The following is a 10,585-nucleotide window of genomic DNA, read 5'->3' as shown; positions in this document are numbered from 1 at the left end:
CACTGGTGGTGTTCTAGGGAAGAAGAAAGGGGAGAAAGGAGGTTGAAGAAAGCCATCTAACCGTTGGTTCTGCATCCGACGGCTGTAAACGAATGGCCGGACTCAAAATCAGTTTTCGGTCGACTGACCTCTAGTCTATCCCTTTCTTTGACATGTCAGTCAAGGAGTTAAACGTGAGCATGGAGTCACAGACATGGCAGGGGTGGGTTGGAAACGTTTAATGCTCTCAGAGTGTGGTGTCCACTTCTTCTGCATGTCAATCAAGAGTCAAACGTGAGCATGGACTCACAGACATGGCAGGGGTGTGGGTTGGAAACGTTTCTCCGGGATCAACACGAACTTGCGCCGAATCTAGTACTGTCACTCTGTCATACGTGCATGTGCGCCATTGATGTCGTAGCTCTGCGGCGCATTCATTGGGGATGGCTGTTCCATATGCTCCCCTTCCTGTTTCCCATCATACTTTTGCCGGTGCATTCTATCCTTCCGACTCGCCTATATAGATGTGCACCGCACCCTGTGTGCAAGCTAAGATTCATTCCTATATTTAGCAACAACGCGGGTATTGGTGATCGATGGCGAAGCTGGGGCTAGCAGTAGGCACGTCGGCGAGGTTCTCCTGCTTCTTCTCCAACAAGAGCGACGCGGGCTCGGGGAGAGCCACGCGCCTCGGATGGATCCTCTTCCCTGCAAATCCTAGGTGCAGCAGGTATATGCAATGCAAGTGTGCAACTTCCGAGCTATATGCATGCAGCTCCACTAACTAATTAGCTCTGCCGCGGCCAGTTTGGCGACGAGATGGACCGCGGCCGCGGCCGCGGCGGTGGAGGCCCCGCCGAGAAGCGTCGACATGGGGTGCGCGCCGGTGCCGCGGGAGCAGGTGGAGATCGTGCAGTCGCTGAACGGCTGGGTGGCGGAGAACATGCTCCCGCTGCTCAACCCTGTGGAGTCCTCGTGGCAGCCGCACGACTTCCTGCCGTGCTCCGTCGCGGCACCCGGCGCGTCGGAGGAGGAGGCCCTGTCCGCCTTCACGGAGGGCGTGGCTGCGCTGCGCATGGGAGCCGCCGGCGTGCCTGACGAGATCCTGGTCTGCCTGGTGGGTAATATGGTGACGGAAGAGGCGCTGCCGTCGTACCAGAGCATGGGGAACCGCACGGAGGGCACCGCGGATGACACCGGCGCCAGCAGCCTCCCCTGGGCGCAGTGGATCCGCGGCTGGACGGCCGAGGAGAACCGCCACGGCGACCTCCTCAACCGCTACCTCTACCTCTCCGGCCGCGTCGACATGCGCCAGGTCGAGACCACCGTCCACCACCTCCTCCGCAACGGCATGGTACGTAATATACGCACATAAACACAGTTGCACCATACGTACTCAGTGCACTACCAACTTGTGCACTGGTTAATTAAACATTATATATGTTGTTTTGCTGTGAAGGAAATGCTGGTGCCCAAGAGCCCGTACCACAGCGTGATCTACGGCGCGTTCCAGGAGCGCGCGACCTTCGTCTCCCACGTGCACACGGCGAGGCTCGCCGGGCAGCACGGCGACCAGGCGCTCGCCAAGATCTGCGGCGTGATTGCCGCCGACGAGAAGAGGCACGAGGCGGGCTACACCAGGGTGTGCGCCAAGCTCTTCGAGGTGGACCCCGACGGCATGGTGCGCGCGCTGGCGCACGTCATGCGCGGCAAGGTCACCATGCCGGGGCTGCTCATGTCCGACGGCCGCGACGCCGATGGCAGCCTGTTCGAGCGATTCTCCGCCGTGGCGCAGCGTGCCGGCGTGTACACGGCGAGGGACTACGGCGATCTGGTGGAGCACTTCGTGCGCAGGTGGCGGGTGGCAGAGCTCGCCGGACTCTCTGGAGAGGGCCGCCGCGCGCAGGAATACGTGTGCGGGCTCCCGCCCAAGATACGGAGGATGGAGGAGCTGGCACACCAGAGGGCGGCCCGTAGCGAGCTCAGGCCGGCCCGCTTCAGTTGGATCTTCGATAGGCACGTCATGGTGGGCTGAAGCATGGGTTTCTATGCCTTATACGTAGACTTGCGTATGTTTGGTTCGATTCCCATCCTCAAAAAAAAAATTGGTTAGATTCCCCTCCGCCCCTAAAAATAAGAAGGTTAGATTCCCCTCTGGAACATTTATGTATTCCTGTAAACGTTGATCTTATCTCATGCAATAAAGCACGTTGTGATTCTAAAAAATATCTGCCCCTCAAAAAAAAGGTGGCTTACCTGCCTGGATGAAAACAGACTACTCTATTACCGGGTTTCTTTTTTCAAACTATTTCCGGTTTATTGTTGCTCCAGTCTTTGCTTTCTAACCAAGACTGAAGTTATAATTTTTCCTGGGTAAGCCTGAAGTTGTTGTTTTTCGTGGATGAGTCTGAAGTTATTTTGAAGCCATGATAAGCAAGAAACACATATCTAATTGACATGAGATAGTTTCTCCCTAGTCGATTCGACACTAGACTAAAGGGAACTAATTATAAATTCAAAGAAATAACTCAGCTAGTATCACTTAAATGCTGTAGCATGTTCTTTTTTTTCGGGGAAAAACTTTCAATCTATTCATCTTCAATCATAGTAATACAACAAATACTAGAAATAATAAAAATTACATCCAGATCCGTAAACCACCTAGCTACGACTACAAGCACAAGAACTCCCCAGCGGCTTGTTGGTAGGCCAACAGGAGTTTATACGACAAGGTGGGATATAGTGTGTTATTATCCGTAAATCTTGAAAGAAAAGAAAAACTTGCAGATACATACTTCACACCATGCTAGCTGTAGGGCCATGCTAATCTCTAGAAATTTCTACAGTTTTGCTAAAGCACATCTAGATGTGCCATAAGTATTGCACATCTAAACCCCATTTCATTGATCTTACATCAAGATTTGTGTGGATATTTTTTCTTTTTTTTATTATTTTTATGCTTGATTCACCCACTTAGATGTGCAATAACTAAGGCACATCTAGATATGCGCTAGACACACCGAAATTTCTACCACGGTTGGGCCCAATGGGAGAGACAGGCTTGGGGTAGCTACGGCTATAGCCCCATGCTTAGTAACAACAGAACGCATGTGATGCATCAGAGCAAATGGTGCCACCGGTGCACCGGACCCGTTGCAAATTCAAAAATATTTGAAAAAATTCAAAAAAACTAATACATTGACACACAACATCGATGTATGTTGTCGCAAAAATTCAAATAAGACTTAGCAGCGGCGCCACAACGGTGTCCAAGGAGACAGATGTGGAGAGGTGCCACAAGCTCCCGCAGCCTTAGCAATCAATGGGCAGTATAGAGAGTATAATTTGGAAAAGGCGGTTCATATATTTACACACCCAGTGACCTTCAAAATTCAAAAACGTATGCAGCCAAAAAATACACATCAAACCCTTCAAAAATAAATTCCCTATAAAACCTTCAAAATTGAATATACTGTACACAAAGAGAGAACCAGCGGTAAAAGCCAGGCCTTCATGGCTTTCGGTATGGAAAAGAAAAGAAACCTTCTACTCTTGGAAGTAATCATACACGGTATGATGGTATAACAGCGAGTCGTCCTCCTTGTAGTGGAGGAGGTAGTAGCACTGCTTGCAGAAATAGCAGGGATTATTGGGAGCCCATTTATCGTCCACCGTCATCTTCGTGGCGAGGTAGATCTGGCACACTGAACACTTCTGGAAACGCCTCTGCATGTGGAACGTCATGAGAGGGTACTCCGCTTGGTTCTGGGTGTCCTCCGGGTGGATCAGCCTCATGTCTCTAATCACGAACGTGTGCTTGCAGTTCCCCTGAAATTGTGCAGGCCAGAGACATGAGGGAAATGATACCGGTTCTTTTTCTTTAATATAAACTGTGCATTTTTTTTCTGCACAAATTGAATATTAAGCGTCACACAGTATGGCAGTTCTAAGTTATCTTATCTTAGATTCTAGACACCAAATCTTTTTCTCAACAACAATGAGACTGGTTAGATATAATGAAGAGAATAAGAGTGGAACCTGGTGGCAGTAGAGGTACCCAGCACCAAGCCGGAAGTGCAGGTCTGAAAAGTAGGTACTTTGCATGTCCGCAGATTTAAACTCGGGCACATTCGAAATATTCAAGCCCTTCAATAAGTCCTTTTGTCGTTTCTTTAACACGCCAGAACTAATGGCGTCCCACTTCTCTGCCACCTCATCACTGGAATTGTCAAGCCAGTCAACTATAGGTTTACTGTAATCAACCGCAGAATAATGTCTCGTGTCATTGTAGAACGTGTCCTGATAAAAGAGTGGAGATTAGCAAAGCCTCAACCCTTCTGTAATAGTGTGTCATCATAGATTTGCAAAAGAACTAAAGAAAGCGTACCTCAATAAGAAAAAAGCCAGAATGATTATGTAGCTTGTTCAACTCCATCAACTTATTAGTCGAACAGTAAATATTGTCCTTCAGATCTGTGAGGAGCTGGCTCCCCAAAACAAGAAATTCCTGATTCTGCACAGGGGAAAGAGATCACAACAAAACTTAATCTACGCATATTTCACCATAAAGATAAGAACATGTAACTAAAGTTCCAAGAAATTACTTTCACAGAGCCATGCCTGCGCTCATAAATTTCAACACAAAGAATTGCTTCTGGATAAACTATAGGTATGTGTTCGTCAGATTTCGAAGCTTTGTTCTGGAACAAAAAAAACGTTGAGAAGAGAAAATTTCTGAAAACAAAAAGAACTTCTGTAAAGAAATGTTTGCATGTCGCAAATGATAAAACCATACCTTCCAAGGGGCATTGTGGGCACCGTTGTATTTAAGAGATTTTGCCAAGTCAATTTTCTCCGCTGATGCCTTAGAGCCTTTGGACATCACAGAATCACCACTGTACTCAAATAATAATATTGTAAGGAACAGAGCAGATCAAACGAAAGCATCTATATTATGGTCTTAATTGGATAACATAAGATAATTAAGGACAAAATTATTTAGTTTCTCTTGAGCAGTTATTCAGTAATTAAGTAATAATAGTAAATGACGACATGGCCATCAGGATCTAAATCCAAAGGCGCTAGGTCCAGCTTGACACAAAGACTAAGGGCAAGCTTCAATGTCCTTATCAGTTTCAGCCAGCAGCATTTTAGTGAAAACAAGAATCCAGTCTGGCTGGTTCCAGCTAATATTTGAGTACAGACAATGATTTTCGTTAGTTCAGACAAAAATTACCCCCTCTATTTCATTATGTGTCCTCAGCCTCAGGACACCTGTTTCAATATATCTATCCATGGATTGCATGTATGATGCATTAGCGAGTTTTCTCCCTGGTGACCCAAATAATATATGCTGATTTCTGTTTTCCCAAGCTTCACGCTACTGAAAGAAACCTTGTTCCAGGCAAAACTCACAATTCATGTACTCCTGGCATTCCACGTCTCCACATACGAGGCTCTATGCTAGTTCCTGTTATGAAGTCACATTTCATCTACTCCATCTATATGCTCTATTATTAGTACAACTCCCGCACACTTGCATACGAACGGCTGAATCTATGCATTCTAAAATGGCTGAAGTGAAACCAACCTTATGCAACTCCAGCTGACAATGCTGCTTTTATGTTTGTTTAGAGGGAAAATATCTATTTGGTGTGTTATACAAAATATTGCCTCCAAATTTGCCTGAACACACCACAATTTACCTACATATAAACTAGCGCAAGTTTGACCAAAATGCTCAAGAAGCACTCGCTGTGGGGACACTACTCTTAAATAATGTCAAAACTCAAGTTTTCTGAGAAGGAGAAACCATCTTATTTGAAACTGGAACGGGGACCAGTAGCATATCGGTTCGATCCGAAAGCTAGTTATCAAAGCTGTCTCCCAGAGATCAACCTTCAAACCTTTTCCTTTTAATCTCAGGAAGGCTTTCTCAGGGAGCAAGCTGGTTGGGGCACTGCTAAACGACAAGCACGCATGCCTGGATTGATGTTGGTGGAGCCGTGGAGGAAGCGTGGGCAGCATGGTAGCTTGATGTAGAGCGATTAGTTTCTTTCAGTGCTTTGATTAGGGTTGGCATAGTCTATTTTCAACTCAATTAAATGGTTTTTTGTCTGCGCGCACATCACGGTGAGGACATATGTGAATCATATGGAGTATAATAGGCTGTTAATTATGTTTAATTGAGGTTCTTCAGCAGTTCCCAAGGCTTCGAGAATTCTGAGTTCAATCTGAGAGTCAGAACAAAAATGAACTGGGCACATCTGGTTCTGAATACTACCTCGTAAAATTCTGCAGCTATGTTTGAACAAAAACATATCTTAGAAACTAAAGTCTTTCTATAAGTAAGAGATTGAGGATGCCAGAAAGTTAAGTTAGTATCGAACTGTTATTACATCTAGCGTTGTGCAGGCCGAATCTCTATGTGATGGCTTGGGTAATAGCACCCCACCAAGATTCAACAAAATTCAATGATTGGCAAAGAAAATTCAATGATTACCTGAATGAGTGCAGCCTTGCTGCCCGTTTGTCATCTTCTTGTTTTAGCATGATCTCTGCCATCTTCTCTGCTTTAGTAAGATAGCTTCCCTGATTATGATAATATGATGCAAAACAACGATCAGTATTTGTAGGTGCTAAAACAGATGCATTTATAAATGCACTTAAATGACAAGAGAACACACAGGCTACCACTAACTAATATTCAGGAAATGTTTTACAATGTACATGTATATCACTGAAACCTGGGCCTAATCCTCATTAAAGCCTGGTTCTATGATATATTTTGCAGGATTCAATCTATTCTAGTAGAATAGGTAAATATGAAATGTTTGGATATTATAGCAGTCATAATTAAACTAGGTTCTTTTTCAACTATCGCAGATTTGTTTTATTATCTTCAAACTTACCAACTGGCAGCGCCAGTAGAAGTTTCTATTAACCAGCTGATCATATTGTCAAAATGGCCAAACCCTGTATATCATTGGTTCTTAGCCAGAAACCTAAAGCAATCTAGGAGGAACATGCTGCAACTGAACTGATGCAACAAAGTCATAAAGCAACTACCACTGACTACACAAGACAGATTTATAAAAATGTATTTAACAAAGCACGTAGGCAACAAATGGAGTTTCATACCTGTAAAATATGCGCTCGAACTTCCCGATCAAAATGCCTGCCTCTCTTTTTGCCCTTTTTACGTTCTGTTTGCCCATCTGTGCCTTCTGGATCATGAGGAACAACTGACATATCCTCACTAGGCAATACAGGTGTTTCACTTTCAATTGATGGAGTTGAAGAGGTTCCATTTTTACCCTTTCTGCCTCTGGGTTTCCCCTTGCTCCCTTCTGGTTCATGTGGTACAATCGCCAACTCAACAGGTGATCCAGATGTCTCTCTTTCAGCTGTTGAATCTGAGGTGAGGGCACCATTGTTTCCATTCCTCTCTCTGGTTTTCCTCTTTCCACCTCTTGTTTTCCCATTGCTGCCTTCTGGTTCATGCAGTCCAATTGCCATATCACCGGGAGCTGATACTGAACTTTGTGTTTCAGCTGATGCACTTGAGGTGACAGTCTCATTTCCAGGGGTGGAACTCGCTGACATTCTGCATGTGCTAGACCAAAAGAACACATCAGATCATATCAGCCATATAAGGCATAACAAAGCGAATTATCAAATGTCAAAAATGCAGCTAGGGGTAGCGTAAGTTCACAAAAGTGTCACTACAACACTAATTCTCAGGTGCTCTTGCTACGAGTTCTGACTTGCATGTCATGACATGTAAAACATACTACAGCAGACACCTTGGGAAAGCCTACCTTGCTAATTTTTTTGATTGGCATGGCGGCTAACTAGTAACAACCATGCCAACATTTTCCAAGCATCCTCTGCTCATGTTGCATTTAATCCAACTTGCCTAAGCCATCATACAAGATAAGAAATCAACCACACCAAAAAAATACAGCAACCAAGCATCAACCAAAGCAGACTGCTTACCCCCCATCTAACCTTTGATCCAATGGCTGTGATGGAGCGCCAGAACTTTGATCTGCTGATTGTGATAGAGCGCCACAGTCCCAGCCCTCCTACAAACGCATGGGTAAAAAACTCGCATCACCAAGATACCAATGACACCAAAGGGAATAGAGCAAGTGGATTAGCAGTAGAGAGGTCACCTCCATGGCCTCCCGGAGAGCGCGCTCCACAAGCTCCTCCTCAGAGAGCACCCTCAGGTCATCGACGCTGCAAAACACACACAAACAAAGTACAGCACGCAATGTCAAATCCTTAATATGAAAGTACACACTAAGCAGACTGCAGAGGATTTCTGTCGACAAGGCATGATGAAATCAAGGGATTACCAGAGCTCGTCAACGAATTCGTCCCCCGGGTCGCCCAATTCGTCACGCAGGGACTGCACGCAAACGGAAACAAGATGCCATTAGACCAAAACTCTAGGGCGAATCGAAGAGCTGGGGTTTGGGGACAAGGGGGTGGATTGGCACCTGAACCTCGCGGAGGGTGGAGGAGATGAACTCGGGGACGGTGCAGACAGGGCCCACCATGTAGGGGATGAACACCGGGCCGCCGCGGGCGAAGGGCTCGCGCGGCCGCTCTTCGGCGGCGGCGGAGCACTCCGCCTCCTCGGCAGCCGCCGCCATCGCCGCGGGCGATTCGCTCTCCCCCTCCCGGGGTTTCGCCGCCAATGAGCACGGAAGCACGTCGAGTTGGATACGCCCACGTCGATTGTATCCTGGTTTCTAACTAGGACCGAGCCTGCCGAGGGCGCGGGGAGTCGCGTGGAACGAGGGGCGGCGCCGTCGCCTCACTGGCCGCCGCCAAGGGTCGAGCAGAGCTTTTATTGGGCTGCGTCCAGGGAGGGAATAGGGCGCGACCTAGGGAGAGACGTAGAGGAAGGTGGAGGGTGGCCCGTCGGCGCGATAGAGGTGGCGGTGGCGGCGGCGGCGGCCTAGGGCTTAGGAGTGCGGGGTGGACGGGGCGAGAACGGCGAGCGGTGGGGATTTTATTTTCCTCTACGCGGAACCTTTCCGAAAACGCTGCCGAACGCAGACCGGACCGGACGGCCACGAGGGGGGCGCGAATTTCGGACGGCGGGGGGCGGTAGGGTCGTAGGGGCGACGGCGGTCCTGGCGCTGGATGTGCTCCTGCGCGGAGGAGACCGTGGCGTGCCCGTGCGCTGGGCCTGTCCCTCCCTCTTTTCTTCCTTTGCTATATCTGTTTGAATTTTTATTTTTGATAAGATTTCTTTCTCTTGATGATTTGGATTGGTGGTCTTTTCTTTTCTTTTTCCTGGAAAAGACACGGGCGGATCTGTTCTTTTTTTTTCCAAGAATCATAGGGTTTATTACTCCAAAGTCCAATAAGTTACATATTTACAATCCTCAGCGATAAGCACGCTGACAAACGGTGGAGAACAACTCAGCCAACATGCTGTGCTATCCCCACATCTACCATAATTCGCTAACGAATCTACAACCCTGTTTTGCTCTCTATGACTTTTATCATTCATGTACCCTTTAACAGTTCTAACCAGATGGCCATGCATGGATCTATCCAATGAATCATCCTACATCGCCTTGAGTGCTAAGGAGCAATCCGACTGCAGAATAATATTAGTTGAAGAGTGCTCGGCCGCCAACTTGAGTCCCTCCGCCATAGCTTGTAGTTCGGCCTCAAGGGCTTCGTTACAATTGAAAATTTTACGATACGCAACAAAGATCACCCCATCTTTATCATCTCTCAGTATCATACCGGAACCCGCGGAACCATCTAAGCCATTAAAAGAACCATCCACTGATAATGCTAATACGCCCGCGGGAGGTCTTGGTCACCGTTTTGGTATTGTATTAGGCTACGGCTACTCTTGAGTCCCTGGAGGGTTCAACATTAACGGGGCTTTACCCTTGATGATTTTTTCCATTGACAGGGAAATCTGGTTGTAAGATTTGTAGTAGCTGACCAAGAAGGAGCACGAAACCTCCAGGGGAGGAATAGATTTGCCGTGTTCTAATTCATTGCGGAGGTGCCCGCTGCACCACAATACCATGATGATTCTGCTTCTAACTTGCTCCTGACGGATCTGTTATGTGCACTGAAAATGCAAAGCACCGAAACAAAATATTACATCGAGCCGTTGTTGCCACTCCGGAGCCGACCTAACCATATGCTCTGGAGTCACAGTCGTCGACGCTAAACCCTTGATTTGATCGAAATGCCTAACACCAGATCTCGCCATCCCGCACGTATCGAAAAACCTTAATCTCGTCGTTCCAAGAAGACGGCAGAAGTCTACGTCTGACCTCCGCCGACTCATCGATGTGCCAAAGACGCCCGAGTAATGAGTAAGTGTAACGGTAGCACACGCAACACATAATGCTGCCTTGTTGCATTTTTTACTTATTAGGATTTATGAACAACTTTTTTATTTAATTGAATATCATATTTTGTAAATTACTTTAAATGTTACAAACAAATTCATGAAAATCCAAAAAACACCGTCTTGGTTGCCCATTAACAATGTTGACAAGAAAACTAAAGTAGAGTTAGCTAACAAGGCCAAAACAAATTTGTATAGATGATTTTG

General features: G+C 46.7%; 2 protein-coding genes across 8 annotated transcripts; one reads left to right on the top strand and one right to left on the bottom strand.

Annotated features, from left to right (window-relative positions):
• The first annotated feature begins 458 nt into the window (after positions 1–458).
• On the top strand, positions 459–2,205 carry LOC123080231 (acyl-[acyl-carrier-protein] desaturase 4, chloroplastic). 2 transcript variants are annotated; one of them, XM_044503136.1, is made up of 3 exons: positions 459–709; positions 787–1,333; positions 1,439–2,205. In XM_044503136.1, exons 1-3 carry the CDS (start codon positions 576–578, stop codon positions 2,012–2,014), a joined length of 1,257 nt encoding a protein of 418 aa, XP_044359071.1. In that variant the 5' UTR covers positions 459–575; the 3' UTR covers positions 2,015–2,205. The 2 variants fall into 2 exon arrangements, with proteins under 2 accessions (XP_044359071.1, XP_044359072.1); XM_044503137.1 differs by having other exon boundaries at positions 469–700.
• Positions 2,206–3,323: 1,118 nt separating this feature from the next.
• On the bottom strand, positions 3,324–9,136 carry LOC123080229 (snRNA-activating protein complex subunit). Of its 6 annotated transcripts, none has more exons than XM_044503131.1 (11): positions 8,493–9,136; positions 8,343–8,395; positions 8,157–8,223; positions 7,978–8,066; positions 7,120–7,594; positions 6,482–6,570; positions 4,775–4,874; positions 4,584–4,679; positions 4,367–4,492; positions 4,018–4,278; positions 3,324–3,807 (listed from the first exon to the last, which is right to left on the bottom strand). In XM_044503131.1, exons 1-11 carry the CDS (start codon positions 8,640–8,642, stop codon positions 3,526–3,528), a joined length of 1,788 nt encoding a protein of 595 aa, XP_044359066.1. In that variant the 5' UTR covers positions 8,643–9,136; the 3' UTR covers positions 3,324–3,525. The 6 variants fall into 6 exon arrangements, with proteins under 6 accessions (XP_044359066.1, XP_044359065.1, XP_044359070.1 ...); XM_044503130.1 differs by having other exon boundaries at positions 8,487–9,135; XM_044503135.1 differs by having other exon boundaries at positions 7,120–7,585; positions 7,990–8,066; positions 8,493–9,135.
• Between the last annotated feature and the right edge of the window lie 1,449 nt (positions 9,137–10,585).

The sequence above is a fragment of the Triticum aestivum genome, chromosome 3D (genome assembly GCF_018294505.1).
Source record: "Triticum aestivum cultivar Chinese Spring chromosome 3D, IWGSC CS RefSeq v2.1, whole genome shotgun sequence".
Lineage (NCBI taxonomy): Eukaryota > Viridiplantae > Streptophyta > Magnoliopsida > Poales > Poaceae > Triticum > Triticum aestivum.
The sequence above is the reverse complement of the archived record's forward strand: the minus strand, read 5'-3'. Positions and strand labels throughout refer to the sequence as shown.